This window comes from Barbus barbus (genome assembly GCF_936440315.1).
Source record: "Barbus barbus genome assembly, chromosome: 17".
Classification (NCBI taxonomy): Eukaryota; Metazoa; Chordata; class Actinopteri; order Cypriniformes; family Cyprinidae; genus Barbus; species Barbus barbus.
The window spans coordinates 11,544,567-11,566,851 of record NC_136745.1 but is presented as its reverse complement, the minus strand read 5'-3'; the positions used below and the strand labels follow the sequence as shown (position 1 = coordinate 11,566,851).

The 22,285-nt window shown below is 36.0% G+C and overlaps 2 protein-coding genes across 4 annotated transcripts in view; both read left to right on the top strand.

The window, feature by feature from the left end:
- Positions 1-296: 296 nt before the first annotated feature.
- LOC306883006 (T-cell leukemia homeobox protein 3-like) lies at positions 297-11,984 on the top strand (the record flags this gene model as incomplete). Of its 3 annotated transcripts, XM_079438053.1 has the most annotated exons (5): positions 297-1,071; positions 1,189-1,303; positions 7,274-7,511; positions 9,876-10,056; positions 10,551-11,984. In XM_079438053.1, the coding sequence occupies exons 1-5, from the start codon at positions 823-825 to the stop codon at positions 10,560-10,562; spliced, it is 795 nt and encodes a 264-aa protein (XP_079294179.1). In that variant the 5' UTR covers positions 297-822. The 3 variants fall into 3 exon arrangements, with proteins under 3 accessions (XP_079294179.1, XP_079294178.1, XP_079294177.1); XM_079438052.1 differs by having other exon boundaries at positions 297-1,303; XM_079438051.1 differs by lacking the exon at positions 10,551-11,984 and having other exon boundaries at positions 297-1,303; positions 9,876-10,092.
- Positions 11,985-15,666: 3,682 nt separating this feature from the next.
- LOC306883239 (nucleophosmin-like) overlaps positions 15,667-22,285 on the top strand; it is a 34,561-nt gene continuing 27,942 nt past the window's right edge. Inside the window, exons 1-7 of the mRNA XM_079438363.1 lie at positions 15,667-15,772; positions 16,146-16,228; positions 16,871-16,990; positions 20,185-20,278; positions 20,704-20,801; positions 21,925-22,010; positions 22,119-22,176. Of these exons, the coding sequence (XP_079294489.1) occupies positions 15,724-15,772; positions 16,146-16,228; positions 16,871-16,990; positions 20,185-20,278; positions 20,704-20,801; positions 21,925-22,010; positions 22,119-22,176 (588 nt within the window). The 5' untranslated portion in view covers positions 15,667-15,723. The remainder of the gene's footprint in view (positions 15,773-16,145; positions 16,229-16,870; positions 16,991-20,184; positions 20,279-20,703; positions 20,802-21,924; positions 22,011-22,118; positions 22,177-22,285) is intronic.

The window sequence follows — 22,285 nt, the reverse complement described above, 5'->3', positions numbered from 1 at the left end:
CTTATTCTTAAAAATAAAGAAGAAGAAAAAAATGATTATTGTATTTCAAACTACTTATGTCACATCTGCTTACACTTTTTAATAATTCCACTACACTGCTCTGTTTTCTAGGAATATGAAACATATTTTTTTCCAACGTGAACGACAAAACAACAGCCCTGGCGAAAAACAGAAGCGGCTTCTTTAAGAGAGGGGTGCGGGCGCGAGGCATTGTCTTTACAGAAGTGAGCAAGAGCCAATGGAGAGGCGCGTGACAGAGTTTGGGCTGAAGGGGTTTGTCTCACCTGCTCGAAATCACTTCAAGAGGAGCGTGAACACGACATATTCAGCTCACGACAATTAATATGCACGTATAGGACAGTTAACACTTCACTTTAGATAACAGTGATGAGCTCAAATCTGGGCCGTGCGCCTTTGTGAGGTACGGCACCACTCCAGAAACGCGTCCGGGTTGTTTGCTACAACTTGGCAACTCATCACTTCGGGATTTAACAGTGAGCGCGGAGCCCTTTCTACTGTCGAGTTGCTTTTTTTTAGGCATCATCATGGAACTGAAAAAGATGCAAGATGCACTCAATGCAAGAAAGTGTTGGATAATGCTGAATTAATCGTGAAGGAGTCAATGTGATTTCTGTTCTTCACTGTTTTTGTACATCAAATGGTAACGATATAAAATTGCATGGGCTCTGAATACTTCAAGGAAGAATATTTGTTTGTTAAAAATACATTTTGTACCTTTGGGAATAAATCGTGTTGCGTTGAAGTTTTAGGAATTAAACCTCGCAACCTTCCAAGCTGTGCGCAACAGAAAGAACCGCGACGATGGAGCACACGGGGATCGAAGAGGTGAACCAGACGCACCAGCAGCACGAACCCATCAGCTTTGGAATAGATCAGATTCTCAATGGCTCGGACCAGCCGAGTAGTTGCATGCTGCCGAGCAGAACCGGAGACCCGGACTACGCGCTCGCGCCGAACGTCTATGCCAACTGCTACAACAGCGTGTACAATCCGGCCTGTTCGATGGCGGCGGGACTTGCAGGTTCCTACAACGTAAACATGAACATGAATGTGAGCATGAATATGAACGTTAATGTGAACTCAGGGAACGCAGGTGGTGTCATCCGCGTCCCGGCCCACAGACCCATGCCACCCGCATCTCACCCGCCGACTTCTGCTCATCCACAGGGCATCGCGGCGGGGATACACACCATGCCCACGGTGCCCAGCATGGGCAGCCCCGCCAGCTTCTCGTTCCCCTGGATGGAGAGCAGCAGAAGATTTGCCAAAGATCGGCTGACCGGTAAGAGTTGAAAATATTTACAGCACTGCCAAAAGTAGGCTAAGTCTTGCTTATGTTAGAAAAAAATGTATAGTTATGACCAACATCAACAAAAACGGACGATTAATTTGTTTCTGACTTTTAAGGTCAATCTGCTAACAATGAGAAAATTGCTTTATTAGCTCGGAACGTTCTTGTACGTAGCCTAAAGATTTTTTTTTTTTTAATTGCAGATTAAATGTAAATTGCAGATTTCGCAGTGATTTTCTTATAGGCTAAATTAAGACGACAAATTACAAAAAATTGCAGACGTTGTAAAAGCAGTAGTCCAATTAATAGAAACAAACATATAAAAATAACTGTTACGGTATGTTTTGAACTGAAATTACTTGCACTGTTACTTTTAAAATAGAAAAATACGTCTCAAGATTACAATAATAAATTATATATTATTACTGTAAGATATAATGGATTTTAAAACTAAAACCTCTTATTTTTCATACCCCCATTTCTACTAAAATATGTTTTGACTCGGTGCCTTATCTTAAAGAAATTGTGTTTTAATGTACAACGGTCTTTTGCATTTACATTTATTTATTTAGTAGAAGCTTTTATTTAAAATGACTTAAAAATAAGGAATACAACAATCGATTCATTTTACGTATTCACGTTTAAATAGGCTACAGTAATATGTAATGCCATATATATTTCTACGTAGAAATATTAATTAGGCCCATATAATTTAAGATTGTTTTAGAATACTTTTTTAGAGGCAAATGGAGTTTACTCTAAAATTATTATTATTATTATATATTTTTTTGTATTATAGAGGATTATTTTTTATTACCATTATTAGGTGTTTATATTTAAATCGACGTTTTTTCTTTTTCTCTGCTAAACACATCATCATCATTGTGCTTGAATTAATATCGGAAATCCTTTAAACACTCCAGTAGCTTTACCCCTCGACACATCGGAGTAACACAAGACAATCTTTTAAAGTAGCACAATAATTCATTTTATTTCAGAGGCCATGATGTTGGATTGAACTCAGGCGCACAGTAGAACCAGCATCATCTCGGCTTGTGGATATTATACGTGTGTATTGCTCATAAAAACACAGTGGCTTTCAAAATCACAGTTTCTCGTGGAATGGTTTTATGACACCAAGTCACGTCTATATTCTTGAGCTACTGTCTCTCTGGGCCTATAGGACAAATGAATCATGATACAGTGGTTGCAGGGAGCTAAATGTTGCCACAGCAAGTAGTAATGTGTAATGGCATGTTGACAAATCGTTTTAATCTACGCAAAGGCAATACCAAAAGAGATCCAACAGAGGACGATTTTGGATAGGATTTCCAAGTGGGACACAAAAAAATAAATAAATAAAGGATTTTTCTGAAAAATAGCCTTGCCTATGCTTGATTACAGAAAATGAAAATTATATTTGTATTATATTAATGCTCTCTTATAGTTTTAATATAGAATTTTATTTTATTTAATTTTAATTAATATTTTAGTAAATAAATTCAAAATCATGAATAAGAAAATATATGCATCATGTTATTTGTGCCTCGTCTGTATTCGTAACATCCGTTTTCCATTTGGTCAGTTCGCGTCTTCAAATGACGTCACTCATAGTGAGATGAAAATGAAGAAGAAGAATATGGATTTCTGCGCATTAAATATTCAGAATTCCGCCCCATTCTCATTAATTATTCAAATGAGAGAATGATATGTCAACTGCAAAAGCTCTTTTGTAAATATGCTTATCAATTTTACTCATAGTCACTTTGGGCCACTCGTTTATTAGCTATATTTTATCTCTTCCGTGCCTTTGAATTGCTCTGGATATAAGGTAACGCAGGACATATTTCAGATTTTTTAACTAAATTATATGTATGTTCAGTACTGTACATTTGATTATCTATAAACATTACAAAATATAAAACACACACACACACACACACACATATATAGGCCTCTATATATATATATATATATATATATATATATATATATAAAGAAAAAAATTATTGAAACCACGAAAAAAACTACATTTACATCAAACACCTCTTAGACGGTCTTTTCATTTTCAAGATATTTACATTAAATAGTACTAAATTTATGTTACAATAGTAGTTTAAAAATTGCAATTATTTTGGTGCCTTTCTCCCAGCGTCATCCAAAAGGAACCAGAGCCACTTATTAGTCGTAATGCACAAGTCACGCACGATGCCTGTCTGAAATAGGTTTCTCTTTTTCCAACAATTTTCTCCGTCAGCTTGAATTGCATGTCTGCATTACACCACAAGTGTCACGACGCGTAAAGGTGCACGGACAGGCCTGAGACTCGATATGCACTGCAGGCCGGACATATCATGCCGGATTGGGAGGCGATGAAAGGCTATACCACATGTTTTTTTGTTAATTGACTCCTTGGCAGTTTGCAAGTTTATAAAAATCCAGAAATGCATAAACAGATCAGTCGCTCTCCGGTCAATAAACACAGGTGCTCTGGTGATGGTAACGGCCTTTACACACGGCTTTTCTGTTGCTGTTAACAGCACTGGTAACAACTGCGGCGTGCAAGGAGGTATAAATATAACTCTGGGAATACAGTAAATGCTACAATCGACCATTTTCAAATATACCACAATCTGCATTGACACGAGAAAAACGCACGTGTCGTTGTCTTAATATAAACGGTCTTTATTTGTTTCTGAAAAGGCTCAGTCTCTTGCCCTGATTCGCATAACAGTATATTCATCAGTAGGTACATTTATTTGTATTACCGCCGCTGGTGGGGGCTGTTGGGTCCAGCTGCATCACAACAAGGGGCAGGTGATGGTCGTAATCTGATATCACTGGCCTTGGAGAAATTGGAAAATGAAATTGCATGTGGATGCCCCTCTATCTGAAATGACAATAATGATCTTTCCCACCCATAAATACAAATGACTATGAAACTGAGACTAGGCCGCGTAGCCAGGGTGACAGTGTCTGAAGGGACGACGAGTTTCTCGAGTGGACGGTTTATGGCTTTTCCTGACAATTATTTTATTTTATTCGATATTTCAATTCCCAGCATGAGAGAAAATTTAAAGGCACATTCTGTTTTGCCTCACTGCGCGTAAATAGCGACAAATGCCCATGTTATATTTCAATATCGCGCTTTGAATCCATTACATGTATATTTATTAGATTTCTACAAAGGTAATATGCGCAATGGGAAAGGCAGGCGCTGTCGCATGAAGGTGATATCACGTATAACTGATTTTATTACTGGCCGCATATTCTCTAAGGCAAGCTTTGATTTTTTGATGTGCTCACCATAAATTTTATTACACAGACTTATCATTTAGAATTCCCTCTGCTGTCGAGACTGAATACGGGGATTGTTTTTGTTTCCATTTGACCCACATATGTATCTGCGGAGGAGTCTTCCTGGGAAATGTGTTATTAGTTCGTTCTGCAATCTGCACACCTGACATATAGTAGAAACAAAAATAAGCAAAGCTGTGACCATGTCGAAAAACATTCCACTTTAGCTACGGAGACATAAACTAAGTGTGCCATCTAAAATACATTTTAGAAAATGAATTAATTGCTCTTGATAATGTTCATGTCAAACGTTCTAGAATCATTACCCGTGTGCTTAAATGATGATGACGCGTGCCGCCTGTCATTCAAGATCAGCGCTTTAATTAAAAGCAATAAAATCTAATTACGCAAGGAATGAAGAGTCTATGCGCTTAATCCAATCAGAAGCCTTTTTACTTCCTCGTCTAATAAAATATGACAAATAAACTAATGATCTCAGCATTAGGAATGTTGTGATCAAAATAAAATATCTAGCCCAAATAAATAAAATCATGACACCTTATTTTTATTATCAGTTATAACGATATATTAAGTTGCATCTCTGAGGTTGCCCAAAACAGATTCAATGTCAGACTGACCTCATGACAGACCTTGAGGAATCCCAGTGTGACTAGTGTGAACTGTTGAGAAGTTCTTCTGAGAGCCACTGACGAATCTTGAATTACACAAGAACGTGAATGAATGTATAGCTGAGTAGCCAAGAAGAGACATTTACAGATCTCCAAACATGGTATTATCTGAACTCCAACCTGCCAAACAGAAAACTGGCTCTCTGTCTTCACACATGGCCAGCCAACCATTGCAAGACCCAAGTTCAGCCACAAGAATAACAAAATACATGGAGCAAGGTCACTCTCTTGGTATACTCAAAACAGGTTGCACAGTGAAGTGTTGAGTGATCTCTAATTATTTTGTTATTCTGGTCTAATTCCTTAATTTAATTTTCTCATTTTATAACATCTTTGTCTATATAAATGATGCAATATAATATTTTGGCAATCTCTCTGCTTTATTTTTATTTGCACAGAATTGCATCTACACTATACAGATACTGTCCTTGTAAACATTTTCTTCAGATGTTCAACATTAATTTTGGCTTCTGCTGAATTAAACAGATATGTTTCAATACAGAATATATATATACAGTGCAGTGGAAGCCAATATTTAAATTATTTTCCCATTTATAGCTTTGCAGAACATATCACACAAAATCATGTTACTTACTACTAAAAAAAAAAGATAACAATAAAGATAAAGATAAATCTTTATACATTTTAATAACATACTGATATATGAAAATTTATATTCAGGATGTAAGGAGCATATGTGAGGGGCATTACTGTTTTTCCAGTGTTTGATACATTTGGTCCTCTTAATCTTGAATGTGTACATCCTTATTCACCAAATGGTAAGGATAGTTTGCCACAAGCTGCTAATGTAGCATCACAATTCAGATGCTGTTCGAAATGTGCAAATTAACATCCCTGTGCACTATAAACGTGCAACCTGTGATGCATTTATATTTTTGTTTCATTCAGGTGCACAAACAAAACATTAGGACAACATACCGTCACCAAATCAATGTTGGTTAGACACCTAACCGCAATTTAGTGGCCTTGATTGGGTTCCAGTATGCTACCCTTTAGTGGAAAGGAGTCATGTCTAGGAATCATTTGTGGTCCCCATAAATACATCAAAAACACAGTTTCTGATATATGTATAGCAAATACTATTTGCTTTAATGCTTATATACTTTAATAACGAGACATAGGCTATAGTGTAGTGGGTGGGTGGGGGGTGAGAGAAATTCAAATAAATGCATACAAAGAATTCTGAATGCAAAAATCAAGACCTCTGTTGTAAAACCATGAATAATGGATAAACAATACAGAAGGAATGAATGAGAAATGAGCCTGAGTTGACTGCTGCTAGCACTTTGTGTGAAACCTGAAATACGATTTGTCCGTGTGGCTATGTGCTGAAGCTAAAGGTGATGGACATCATGACCTCCCTTTAAAAAAAGACGCTCAAAATTCACGTTCGACAGAAGAGCACTCAGTTCAGGAAACCACATAAAACCTTACTGTTAGAAACGTAGCCTATTTAAGGTTCTAAGTGCGCGTCGAAATATCGCGCCATCAATATTATTCATTTTGATGTTTGTTTTTATCACATTAAAACCATATTCCAGAATATACATGTATGTTGAGCCCGGTCTCATGAAAATGCGTATAAATAGTACGCCAAATAAAAGCAAAACTCGTGGTATTGATACGCAAAAATGGACGTTGGCGTGTAGCCTATATGATACTCACGTGTTTGGCGTGCATATGATACGCAGTTTTCGCATGGATATGATACGAAATGTGTCGGCGTGTATATGATACGCATCTACCCCATAATCCTAATCCTACCCATCGTGTAGCATACACGCCACATTCCATTTTTGCTTATCAATTAGTTTTGTTTTTATTTCGCTTGCTATTTATACGCATTTTCATGAGATCGGGTTGGCTCTTCGTGAAAATTATTCTTTACAGTTTTATTGAATGCAAATATTTTTCACCTACACACACCTAAATCCTGTTTTTTGCTTTTTTTCAGCTGCTCTTTCACCGTTCTCCGTGACACGACGGATCGGTCATCCGTACCAGAACCGAACTCCACCGAAACGGAAAAAGCCCCGCACTTCGTTCAGCCGAGTGCAGATCTGTGAGCTTGAGAAACGCTTCCATCGGCAGAAGTACCTGGCGTCCGCGGAGCGCGCCACGCTCGCCAAGGCCTTGAAGATGACAGACGCTCAGGTCAAAACCTGGTTTCAAAACAGAAGAACAAAATGGAGGTGAGTGAAAACATATTCGATTTAAAATTGATTATTTTTAAACACAACCTCTCGTCCAAGTATAAAAAAATATTAGCCATAGGAGTAGTTTATAGGCGATATAGCTTTAAAATCCTGCTGTAGCCTAACCTATATGAATTATTTCGATTACATCTGAATCCAAGGCTTTCAAATTCGTTTTGTTGGCAATATCTGATTATAGCCTATATAATTCGCTAAAGCAGCTAATTTAGTCAGAACTGATCTTAAGTGAAAAGGGGTTCAAGGCCTAGTGGAAAAATACTACTGTAAATTTGCAGAGGTTTGCAGTTTATTTGTTTATTTATTTTACATTGGACACCAATTGCCTTGACCAAGCAGAAACATTCAAGCTCTTAAAAGGCTGTGTGGAAACTTGCTGTCCATGCAGTACTGAACCTATACTTCTGAATAATTGAGAGCATGTCCATACTTTCCCCATAATCTACTCAACCTTTTGCTGTTGGCTCTTTTGGAGCAAATAAGTGCCCAATCTAATTAAGAGCAGGCTTACTTACCTTTGGTTTTACCAACAGGCTGCAATAGGCAGAGGAGAGCTGGCTGAATGTGATTTATTTATAATGAAGCTGAGTCATGGCCTTTAACAAATAAAAATTTATTATGGTTGTTTCAGTATGCCTACTCATCAATATTTATGGGGCTCTTAATTCAGCAATTATCTGTATCTGCTGAAAGCTGCTGGGAAGCATTCATTAGCGCGGTCACTTTGGAATGAAATTCTGGTAAATCTTACCTCACAACTGGATACCAACCAAACCTGAATATCAATAGCAACACTGAACACAGTTTATTTCAGAATAAATTCAGATGTCATGAATGCATGAAATCATACATCCTGACTTCATCCTCCATGACAAAATCTGTCCGCCATGAGGGTCTCATACCTGCCGCCCGGCGTCCATTAGCCACACATCACAGCTAAATGCATCACTGTAATGTGATTGCACTTGGCTCATTTGATCACAGGCTTGTTACCCGTACGATCGACACACAAATACATCCTTCATTCTCAAAGTGTCTCTAGACTACAGTCGAATATTTTACATCACAACAAACCTGGAAAACCTGGAGTGAAAGGAACACAGTTTCTGTTTGCATTTTCCATGCTGTTAGTGATCAGTGAACCATGTCTCATTTTAAATGTGATACTAAAATAGGATATTATAAGTATGGTAATTCCTTAATTTATTTCAAGAAAAATAACAATACACATTTGTATTTGAATGACAAATTACCCTATAAGCATCCCCAAAAATATTTAGAAAATCCCTTTGATGGTGCAAAAAAAAAAGTTAAGATAAATTAATTAATCTTACTTGACAAAATTTGCCTGTTTTTGTTACTCCTGTTTCGAAATGACTTTCTAACCTTGAAAAAGGGATAAGAAATCAAATTTTTTTTATTCAAATTGAAGAAACTTGTGGTAAATTTGATGTTAAAGGGACAGTTCACCCAAAACTTTAAAATCTGTCTTTGCTTTGTTTTCATTTTTTTTTTTTACCCAATATACATATATCTTTTCTTATACAATGAAACTCACACTGTCAAATGCCACAAGGTTGAGTAAACGAGGATACATTGAACTATCCCTTTAAGTTCATGCAGCTAGTAGAAGGATTAATCATATTTGATCTATCAAAGTACATATCAGGTCCCTGGACCAATAACATAACATTTATTCATTGTTTTGTCATGTACTGTTATATTATAATACTCACATATGGGAAAATATGGGAAGTCGTGGCCTAATGGTTAGAGAGTCGGACTTGTAATCCAAAGGTTGTGGGTTTGAGTCTCGGGCCGGCAGGAATTGTGTAGGTGGGGGAATTGAAGTGAATGTACAGCTCTCAATACCACGACTGAGGTGCCCTTGAGCAAGGAACTGCTCCCCGGGTGCCGCAGCATAAATGGCTGCCCACTGCTCCGTGTGTGTGTTTACGGTGTGTGTGTGTTCACTGCTGTGTGTGTACTTTGGATGGGTTAAAATACAGAGCACGAATTCCGAGTATCGGTCACCATACTTGGCCGTATGTCACTTCACTTTCACATCTTTACGCTGACAGCTCCAATAGGCTCCTCACGTGTACATTCAAGGTGTTATTAAATGTACAGAACCATTAACATTCATGCGTTTCATTCAAAATGACTTTAGTCATAACGCACACATTGTTATTTTTCACAAAGGCATGACATGTCCTTTGTGTATGCGGAGAGCTCAGATCTCTCAAGGTAATTAAAACCAGCCTAGGACCTGCACCAGATAAACATGTTAGTTGACATAATCCGCTTTTGTATTTGACTTCAATCATGCGTCTCTGATGACAGGAGGCAGACCGCTGAGGAGAGAGAGGCTGAGCGACAGCAAGCCAACCGTCTGATGCTGCAGCTACAACAGGAGGCCTTTCAGAAGACCCTGAGTCAGCCGCTCCAACAAGACCCTCTCTGCCTACACAACTCCTCGCTTTACGCCCTGCAGAACTTACAGCCTTGGGCAGAAGAAAACAAGGTGACGTCCGTCACCTCAGTTGCATCTGTGGTCTGACCCACAACTCTCATGTGTGCTAGTTAATTGAGAAAGGATTTTATAGGACGCCAATTAGAACTTAATTTAGGCGGATCTCTGACATTCTCACTTGGACTCACTTCATGAGCATCTGTACCAAGCCATACGTTTTTTTTTCTGTGAGATGGTAGAAGAGATCTAGCTGTGCAAAAACATCTTTTACACTTGTATATGGAAAGATTCTATTCAATTTCGATGATTGATTGTGATAAAAACGGCTAGAAAAACCCAAAAACAGATTAAACAGAACTGTATTTTTCTGTATTTGTTTATCATTAAGAAACATGCATATTTAAGTCTTGGCATGGAACAAAAACCCTAATTAAAGTGGAATCAAAACAAACACAAGCATACCAAGTTCACATTTTCATTCCCACCTGAATCTGCCTGGTCATTTGCTCGTCCCTTACGCTACATTCTCGTTCCTCTTTCTTCAGCTACCCATCTAAGAGAGGGAGGGGCTATGTCCTTTCCAACCCAAAACCGCAAAGCTGTCTGATGAATTTCTCCCATCAAGACGACTGTTTGTCTACGTGCCATTTGGCATCAAGGAGACTGACTCAACCCCAGACTCGTTCATTCTTGTTCTTTTTCTTTTTTTTTCTTTGGACTTTGTAAGATGTGTTTGTGATGCATGTTCTCTACATTTCCTGTATGAAGAGATGGACTAAAAATGTTAGTTCTGTCAAGCTGGAGTCCTTCCTAAAACGCACTTTGGAAGCAGTTATGGAGGCGCTCTCTATGGATTCTTCATGACGTGACGTTTAAAGGTGTTTTATATTAAAAAGAATTGTGACTTCTAAGACTTCTGTTTCATCCTGTGTAAAATTAATTTAGAATACTATAAATGGTGAAATGTGTCATTTTTGCACAACTACCGAATATAGAATAGCACAAATAATGCTATTCCTACACTCTTAAAAATAAAGACTCTTTATTGGCATTGATAGTTCAATATGAGAACCTTTAACATCTATGGAATCTTTCCATTGCATTTATAGTGGAAAACAGTTCTTTAGATTTTAGATGGCTGAGAACTGTTCATTGAAATGTTCTTTGAGGAACCAAAAACGGTTCTTCTTTGACATTACAGTAAATACCTGTTGGAATCTTTATATTTAAGAGTTTAAACTCATTCAATTGGTTGAGCCAATATTGGGCTGTTTGGGATGCTAAAACAGAACAACATTTTGATAGTACCACCACCATTTTTTCAGGGAAAACAAAGAACAAATGGGTTATTTTAACATTGATAAAAACATGCCTCTTTGAATTTTACTACTACCTATATTTAGCCCAAATCATCATTCATTGTCAACTTGTAAAAACTTGTTGGTGAGAACCTGTGAGTACAGTTTGTATACAAAAAACAAGTCTTTGACAAGTATTTTGAAAGCATTCATCACCCATGTCCACCCAGACACCATAAGGGCGTAAACAACTGATGGGATCTCTGTGAGCCAAGACAGCAGTCCAAACAGCAGTTTCCTCATCGGTTATACCACAGTAGACGTAACACAGGGAGGGGACATGGAATCATAGCAGTTTTATTCGCAGTAAATGAGCCTTTACATTCTGTTCTACACACGACTGCATCTCCCAGGAAATGCTAAAGCGCTAAACTGATTACAGCGCTCTACAGCCTGTGGCTTACAGAAAAGAACCAGCAGTTGCACAAACTGCAGCTTCTGGAAAACAAGCATCTTTCAATGGGAACAATAATTCTGCTGGATTTGTGTGATTGGTCTGTTTTAAAATTCATAACACATAATCATTTTCCAATTTTGGTCTCAGGCAATGAATTAAACATATTAAAATCTTGCAAACTGTTTCTGAAATTACTGCAGACATTTAAATAAAAAAATTTTTTTAAATAGATTTTCTTTTTATAAAATGTTTGTTTCAAGTAACCTTTGTTGTGACATCCAAATGAACTACACTGTAAAAAAAAAAAAAAAGAGGTTTGAGTTTTCTCAACTTGTTGTTTTAAGTTTATACAACAAGAAGTTGAGAATCTCCTACAAAATAAGTTGAGAGAACCCAAAAATCTGCTGAAGCTGGTTGCCTTAAAATTTTAAGTTGGCTCAACTTTTCTTTTTTTTTACAGTGTACTTGTATTTAAGTCAAAAATATAATTTAATATGATCGAATGAATCTGACCAAATCAGGTTGCTAACTAAAGTCAGATGATGTAGATGTAGAAATAACATCTTGATTAAACGTCTTAAATATACACATAGTTTTTGGGTGGATTTTTAAAAAAAAATTGCTAAATTAATAATTTTATTCAGCAAATACACGTTAGAATTATAAAAAGTCGAAGTAAAGACATTTATAACATTACAAAAGATTTCTATTTCAAATAAATGTTGTTTGAACTTATCAGAAAACCCTGAATGTCCTTTTCCACATTGATGATAACAATAATCATTAATAATAATTGAGAACCAGGAATAACTGATAATAATTAGACAGTAAATCAGCATATTAGAGAGATCTTGTGAAACTGAAGACTGGAATAAAAGTAAAATAAATTACACTTTAAAATATATTACAACAGAAAAGTGTTATATTAAACTGCCATAATATTTCACAATACTACTGTTATACTTTCATTGGTAAGCACAAGCATTTTAATTATTAAGTACACTTTCAAAACATAAAAAGTTTTAATGTTAGATTTATATAGGCCTACTTAAAATATTAGATTTCAATGGAATTTTAAAAAAAGTATAATATATTAATGTATTCACTCTCAAAAAAAGGCCTTAAAAGCACAGCCCAATGTAATGTTAATATGAAAGAACATTCCTCATTTATTTATTTACTACATTGCATTATGTTTTGTTTTAGGTTTGAGGGGAAATGTCTGTAAATTTAACGGAAAACGTAATTATCTGCCATGTAGGACATTAACCGTCTTTCTATGGATTTGTTTCTTTTCTTACAGTGTTGATCAAACTTCTCTTTGTTTATGTATTCTCTTCTATTATAAAGCTGTCATCAAATTTATCAGCCTATACCATAAGCAAAACAACAATTTGACAACTGTCTGTTTTGCCATCGCACTCCTGGTTTGTTTTGCCAAGTTTGATGCCATCTCTCCTGGTTAAGATCCTGTCAGCATGAGTCGGTTGCTGCGGTGACGCCTCTCCTACCCTCATTTCCTCTGTCAGTCTTCCAGTCGCTTTCATCTTCCTGTCTATTCTGCCATTGCGACGTGACTTGGCTCATTTTGCTGAAATTCCTTTCGGCCTCTGTTTTCTAAACTCTCTATTGTGTTTGTCCACAGGTGCTCTGAGCCTCTCTTTCTCCTGCTGATGTGCCTTTATGCTTTTTTGCCCTATCTACCTGAGGCCCCCACCTCAGCCAATAAAATGTTGCCACACAAGATGAGCGAGAAGCGAGAGGTTAAAGTAGCACACTTCCTATCTCACTCAATGTTCCTAGACAGGCTCCTGTTTATCTCACAGACGCTACAAACCAATATGACCTATATGGCCTCCATTTCTTCACAATAAGTCTGTGATTTCAGATTACAGCGGATGTCCGACGGTTCAAAGATAAACCGCACTGCATTTTCACGAACACAAACAAACACATAAACACAGTCCTCTAGAAACAACAATAAGTTGTAGCCTGAACATACAAGAAGGGTGAAAAACATGCATCATGCATACAATAATCTAAATATCTAAGTTTTGACAGCTCCATTTGGCAGCTGATCCAAGACAAATCAGCCAGTATTTTGCCATTATAAATCAATCTTTTTTCTCAAAATCTTGAATGAAATGTCCTCACTCTTAAAAATAAAGGTGCTACTTCACAGCGATGCCATAGAAACTATTCAGTCAAAGGTTCTTTTCTTACCGTTTTATAACCTGAGGAACTTTCTTTCGCCAAAAAGAAACTTTTGTGGAACAGAAAGTTTCTTCAGATGTTCTTTATGAAACCATTTATACAAAAATGTTCTTCTATTAGTGTTGGTGTGCTTTAAATAGACTGTATTGATGTTTTATCTTTATACAGATGCAGTGATGGCTATCTATGTGTCTAGTAACGCAAGTCCTTCAAACGAATTCTATTTCTTTTTATCAAGAAAGGAATGGAGTAGTATGGGACACTCACGACAATTCAATTTAATGTAACATAATAAGGCTTTTTCATAATATCTGTGGAACAATCTCTATCAAATGTCGGGCCACCAAGAGCGTCGCCACAGTAAAGCAACACACAACACATCTGATATACCTGTAGTTTTACGGACACATCTAAATGGCTGATCTGCGTTTGTGAAAATCAGATAGCTGGTTCTGTGAAAGCGAGAAGTTAGGAAAATATTTGAAAACTGAAATCATCATTAGCCTAAAGTATGAAAGACAATGGAACATTTAAGTGAGAATAAGAAGCTCATACCTGAAGAAAAATTTAATTCTGGGGCCAAACCCAGCAAAAATGTGCAATTTGGTGCAGATGTTTTTAAATGCATGGCCAAAAAATAAGATGCAATTCTGATTGTCATGTAAATCAATAAGATTTTAAGTGTTGACAGGGTCCAGCAACTATATAGAGAGAGCTCCGACAGGCATGCATGTGTTTTGGGGTGTGTAACCAGACCGGCATGTCTTTATGTGTATACGGGTCACTCACGTTAAAGTGCTGCCTGTTCTGAACTGTTTTCACCAAGAGCCTGCATGAAGGGTGGAAGCGATTATCTTCGTACGTTTTTATGGCTGTCACCTCTAACAAAGCAAAAAGCTTTGTTCTTGTGAATGGGAAATCAACTAAATCGTCTGAAGAGTTTAATAAATAATCGAGAAGCGACACTGAACTACAAGGCGCTTAGAGCAGAGCGTCGGAAACTTAATGAATCTTTTGATGTTTCGAATCGATGCTTCGGTGTTTGACTCACTGAGTGAGGCAGCTTTATAGTTTATGTTAATACAAATTGAGTATAATTTCGTATTATGGTCCTAAAATTCTGATTGTTATAAGCTAAACCAGACATGTTCTAAAAAATAATAAATTACTATTTGGAAACTGCTAATATAGTAACTGACCTCGAATTAATTTTAGAATGAATGTTCGTAAAAATGAGTAGAATATTCTATAATGGTCTTAACATCTAGTTTTTCAAGCTTATGAACAAATGAACTGGTGCTACAAAATTACAAAGACAAATTGATCTTATACTAACAATTATTTTGCAGAAAAAAACATTGGAAAGACAATCATTTTATTGGTATTTAAATGATGACAATGATTTCAATAATTCCAATTATTATTATTTTAATTGGGATGGATGTCAAGTTGCATTAAATCATTACAATAAAGCATTTGGCTCATTATATTAATAGTACATATTATTGTAAGGATGAATGAACGAACAGAGGCAAGTGTACTGAATAGTTATTATATGGCGTCATCTGGCGGATAAATTGGGTACTAAAGCAAGAAAACGCAAACAAAGGGCAGTTTATTTTACCACCAAGATCGAATGCTATTGGACGACTCGTGCAAAAGCCCGCCCACTCTGCACTCTCATTCGTCCATTCAAGTGCCAATCCACACGCCGGAACTACGATTAACAGGACCCTCTGTGGCGCAAAAATGGAGGATAACATTAAAGATCTCAGCCGACCTCAGATGTATTTATTTGGTGAGCTGAAATAAAATCTCATGTTGCTTAATCATATATATGCGATAATCAGTATTATGGATTCACATGACATGCGTCTCCTGCAGTATTGCAGTGCAATAAAAGAGTTGTGGCTAATACAGCTAAGTTAGCCTCATGCATAGAGTTGTCCTTTGTTTATAGCCTGATGTTGATGTGAGCGCAAATGTAGTTTCTTTTAAAAATATTCTGGTCAAAAGGAGTAGGAATATTTCTTTTCTCAGTTTGTTTATTATGATCTCGTGTCTACAGCCTTTATAAAGGATGTTGTTTGTAAAAATTTAAATTGTAGGGGAAAATCATCCATGTATACAACATTAATAAATAAAACATAATTTGTGACTTCTTCCTACAGGTTGCTCATTGAAAGCTGATAAGAAAGAGCACAAAGTTGAGTTGGATGATGATGAGGCTGAACATCAGCTGTCACTCAAAGCGGTGAGGAAGATGAAATAATCAAATGTTATTAAAATGACTCACTATTACAGATATTCAGTCCTGCATGGAATAGTTTAATCAGTACTACCTTAAAAATAAATTTTGAAGTTGTGAGGTGCAGTCTAGATTCTATTCTTACCTAATCTATTTTATTTCATTTGTCCTGTATATTCTGTAGCACTTAAAAAATAACAATATTCTGTCTTGTTCTTGTTCTCTATAGTTCTATTCTGTTCTTTTTCACATATGATATTAAACCCTAATTGATTCTTTACTCCTGGAATTTTTTTTTCATGTTTCCTGAAATCAGGTGTGCAGTAAGTTATTAATGTTTTTTTTTAACTCCTGTAAATCTCATTTAATTATAAATAATTTCACTAAAACTCTAAATCCACTCACCTATTGTTTTTTTAAATTTTTTATTTAAAGTTCATAGAATTATTAGTAACGAACTTCTATTCTATTCAGTATATTATTCTATCCTGATTTATTCACATTCTATTCTATAACATTGCTTTCAGTTCTGTATTAGGAATATTGTTGTCATTGTTCATCATAACTGTGCTAATGCACTCTGTTGTAGATTAATAATTTTAAACTCACATTAAAAAACCAGATTCTTCTCTTCCCGTGTGTTCTCAGGTGTGTTTGGGTGCTGAGGCGGAGGATAAATTCCACACCGTGGAGATAGAAGGATTGACTTACGATGGTAAAACGACCAAAATCACTCTTGCTGTACTGAAGCCGTCTGTTCTGCCTTGTGTAAGTGTTCTAGTCTCTATGTTTTACAGAGTTTTATGTATCATGAACAGAAACGTGCAATGCTCAACTGTGTATCCATCTACCTAATTATAACTATATCATCCATAAGTTCTTCTGCTAGGCTTTGGTAATTAAAAGTGCAGTGACTGTTTTTGTTCACTTGATTCGTTTCGGTTCAGTAACTCTTTATTTTACAGCGTCCTTGTTATGCATTTTACGCGTGCTTACTATGATAGTAGACTTTAGTCAGTTTAGATGTTATATTGAATTTAACGTAAATGAAAACGAGGTCTTTACAATAGCACACACTTACAAAGTTCCTAGATCATATAATCTTCACAACTCACAACTTCCAAAGCAGTTTTATCGAGTTTTATAACTCTAAGTACATATTGCCAAAAGTTTTATAGAGGGGAATTTGACAAATGATACGATATTTGAACACATCTCTATGAATATGGATAGGAATAAAAAGTTTGTTTTATGTAAGTGTTACTGAAAAGGAGATTTCTTGCTCATTGCAGGAGAAAAACTAATTTTGAGAAAACAGCCTTTAAAAATATGTATAGTAGATCACTTAAAGTGTATTTTCTTTGTTGTCCTTCCACTAGTCTGCAAAAACACACGTTATGAGAAACCAAATAGACCAAAATGGCAAAACTGATCAGTGCATGAAAAAAACAACAATGTTTTTGCCTGTAGGTTCTCCATATTTAGAGACTTTCACTTCAAATCACTTTTTGCGATAGACAAAGTTTTCAAGTAGTGTGGTAGAAATGAATATTGCAGATGATACTACAAGTTTGCTCTAATTTGATTTGTAAAATAAAAATAGATTACTAGCAGCCAGTTGTTATTATGCCCTCAGTAACATCTTGAATATGGATTTATACTGTGGAGGGATGCCTGTTATGGGTGTTTTATGGTATTGGAAGTATGTGTCTAATAAAAATTCCAGCTGTGCCGAGGCTGGTCAAGTTGTGATTGACAGATTGTTTTTGGAAGGGGCTGGGCCATCGTTGCATCATCAGGACAGCAGGCACAAGCTCTCCATGACATCAGCACATATTGGCCTCTGTTTTATATCAGCTATGGAAAATGTGAGCATTTCCAAAGAGCTCTGGGAGGAATCTATGTTTTATGGCTCAGAGCAATCAGAACGCAGGGTTTGCAACTCTATTTGTGTTCTGGTAGATACCAACTGCTGGTTTGATTAGTACAGTGGGTGGAGTTTTTAATGGTGGCATATCCATTTTGACACTTCAGTACATCTATTTGAGGGCATAGCTGCTGTTTTGTCCAAATCTGTAAGCCTGTTTTTGTGTTATTTCAACCCTGTCTGTAAGATCTTTGATTTTATTCAGTTTATTCAATCCCAAAATTAGAAAACGCCCCGGGATATGTGACTCGAGCAATAATTGTACCTTAATTACAAGGTTTTGTCTCGATTTCTTGGGAGACAATCAACTAATCAGTCAGCGTTTGTGTTGAAACGGATCATCTGAGATGATTTTGGACGTGAGGGATTGTTCGCCATTCAACGTAATTACAACAGTTACATAGCTGTCATTTAAAGCATTAAGCAGACCATCGCGCCCTCAGCTGTTTACATCTGGTTGCCATCGATGCAAGTGCCATTGCCTGGCGCAGTGGAATGTTCATTCAGAATTTTTGGCCGTGGCTTGTATTTTGCGAGTTGCGCAATTGTGCTGATGTTTAGCTGAAGGCCTGTCTCAGATGTACTGGCATGGAATGATCAGGACGGATGTCAGTTGTGAATTCTTTCTGAGAAACCAATCTTGTTCGGTCGTTTGTGGTGGGAATCATTTATTATCTGATTTTAGTACAAAATTGTCTGATAATAAACACTTAGTAGTATATGTTTTAATATTCAATAATTTACACTACTGTTCAAAAGTTTGGGTTTTCAGTGCTTTTGAAGGAAGTCTATTATGCTTTCCAAAGTTCAGAGCTACACGATTAATCGTTAAAAGATACCGCAATCTCGATTCAAACACCCATGTGATCCCATTTTTTAAATGACAACGATTCACCCTTGTGTGTTAAACCTTTGAAAAAGAGTCTTTAAAACTACACGGTATTATTTCTGTCTTACAGTCATTCATATTATCACAAAAATACTGGGATGAACGTTTATAGTTTAGATAGAAACATTGATGTCTATGGTAGCGATCCAATCCCCTTTTGAAAGTAACTGGTGCTTCAAATAACATTTGTGTCGAATGCATTAAAAATGTGCTTGTCATTGAATCATTCATTCAAGAGATTTGTTCAAAAATGCTGATTTATCCAGAAATGAAACAAGTGAAGTTTTTATGAGTCATTCAATCATTCATTCAAACCACTTTTTCGTAATTTTAATATAAAATATGGATGCATTAAATATATTTTAAATACATATATATATTAAAAATGTTTAATAATTCATTCAAATGAATAGATAGTATTTTGTTTAGTTCGGAATCTTGGGAGAATCGTGATCTCTATTTGAGACAAAAAAATGTGTGATTCTCAATTTATCCAGAATCGTGCAGCTCTACCAAAGCTGCTTTTATTTGCTCAGAAATGCAGTAAAAATGGTAATATTGTTAAATGTTATTACAATTTGGAATAACTGTTTTCTATTTTAATATATTTTAAAATATAATTGATTCCTGTGATGCAAAGCTGAGTTTTCAGCATCATTGCTCTAGTCTTCAGTGTCACACGATCCTTCAAAAATCATTCTAATATGCTGATTTGCTGCTCAAAAACATTTCTTATTGTTATCAGTGTTGAAAACGGTTGCTTCATATTTTTATGTAAACCAGGATATATTCCTTTAGGAATTATTAGAAACAACATCTATTTGAAATATAAATTATTATTACATGATAAATTTATGTACCATCACTTTTGATCAATTTAATGCATCCTTGCTGAATAAAAGTATTACTTTCAAAAAAAATAAATAAAAAATGACTGACCCCAAACTTTTGTATGGTTGTGTAGGTTAAGTTTTAAAACAGAGCCTCTGTGTGGCAAGCTCAAGATGTTTGATTTTTCGTAATAAGCTACGTTCTGTGTTCTAAACAGTTTCTCTTTTTGTTCTAAAAGTGTTAATCTTATGATTATGATCATTCTCACTGAGTTTGGATTATACAACAATATGTGTGTCTCAATTTACCATCTAGCTAAGTCTGGGAGGTTTTGAGGTCACGCCTCCTGTGTCCTTTCGCCTGCGGTCCGGCGGGGGGCCGGTCTACATCAGTGGTCAGCATTTCGTCAGTGAGTACCTTTTGCCTTTTCTCATTTGTTAGGACTGAACACGACCAGTTTAGGAAAACCATTTCCCAGATGTGTCTTTTGCCTCTCTTTACTCTTCTCTTCTCTCTGATGAAATGATCCTCTCAACCTGTTGCGACGTCCATGGGAGTAATCCAGCCATCTGAAAGTGAAAGTGGACTCAAAATGAATTAACCAGCACCATGTGACACCATTTTCTCTGATATAATCGCTTCCATATGTTTGCACATGCTATTCAGACACTCTCAGGCATGTCAGTTCTATTCTCCGGATATTAAACAAGTGCAGCATTCATGCTTCCACTTATATATGTCAGATTGGTTTAGTCACAAAACGTGGACATGTGAAGTTTTGTTTTGATTTAAATCAGAGTTATTGATGACTGGAGATCTCTGTGGTTTGCTCAGGTGTGAAGGAATCAGATGATGAGGATGAGGAAGAGGAGGAGAATAATACATCACCAGTGAAGAGACCGTCCAACATGACCCTTGCAAAAGTGCCTCAGGTGATCTCTCACCTCATACCACTCAACAGATAATGCTGTTGACACAATTCTTTAAAAAACACTATGAAATTATGACTGTTTTGTGGTGCAGTACACATAAAACTCCTTTAAGATAATCAGAGATGGATACTTAACGCAGCAAAAAAACCCAAAAACCTTACTTGATATTCTTGTCTTGTTTTCCAGTACAATACCTATATGTTCTTAAATCAAGATACAGTTACTTGAGAAGTAAAATTACTTAAGATATTACATTTTTTTTTTTTTTTTTAATGTATCAAAATTAAGAGAGTTCATGCTTAAAACAAGAAAAAAAAATCTAGCAATGGAGTACGAAAAATAATCTGGTTTTCACTTTTAAGGAAGTATATTATTTCTACACCAAATTTTATTTTCTATTTTAAGCATTAACTCACTTAATTTTGATGAAGTTTTCAGAAAACGAGACCTAATATCTTAAGTCATTTTGCGTCTCAAGTAAATGTATCTTGATTTAAGAATGTTTAGATATTTGTACTGGTAAAAATAGAAATAATAAGGAAGATGATCATTTTTGTAGTGTATTTATCACAGACAATGTGGTGCTTTCTTTCTTTCTTTTGTAAATAAGAAATGAAAAGGGTTTAACTAAGTGTCCAGAAACATTAAAAGAGAAACTATGAGGTTGCCCTGTTGACTTTTGTGGAATCTCAGTAAAGAGACACATTGTTCAATACACACTTAATCCTCTAGATAAGTGTCTGAGACAAGCAACAGCTTGTCATCGATGTGATACACAGGGAGTCTGTTTGAAATCTTTTGTCAGAGTGTTGAAATGATCCCAGAATTCTTATTGAAGCAGAAAGCCATGAGTAGCTGTCACAGTGTTTTTACTCGGGTTAAGGGGTGTTGTTGTGATTCATCTATGATAAAATCACTGTCACACTTATTTTTAGTGGCTTATTGCTTTTATTGAATAGCAGCAATGACAAGATAAAACACAAATTAATGCATTAATAAAAATAGCATGATTATTCTTGTCTCTAGCATCTCACTAGTCACTTCAGATTTTACTGCCGGAATGCTCAATTTTATCAAAAATGTTCTTTGTTCTGTTTCCAATGATTGTGTTCCGTCATTTCAGAAAAAGTTGAAAATGGACTCAGATGAAGATGAGGATAGTGATGAAGATGATGATGATGACGACGACGATGATGATGATGATGACGAGTGAGAACTCATGTTTGTTCAGTGTGAACTTGTGCTCTGTTGAAAGGAGAGGATCATTTATATTTTTATTTGTTTGACAAATGTCTTCATTTTTCTCTTTCTTTTTAGTGATGATGACAAAGAGGTAAAGGCTGTTGAAAAGAGCCCCATCAAAACCCCTCAAAAAGTGAGTCTTGCTGTTTCTCTCTATGTCTATAATTAGAAAAGAGGAAATGCTGTGTATTACAGTGCCGTTCAAAAATTTGGGGTCAAAAAGGTTTTTAATGCTTTGGAAA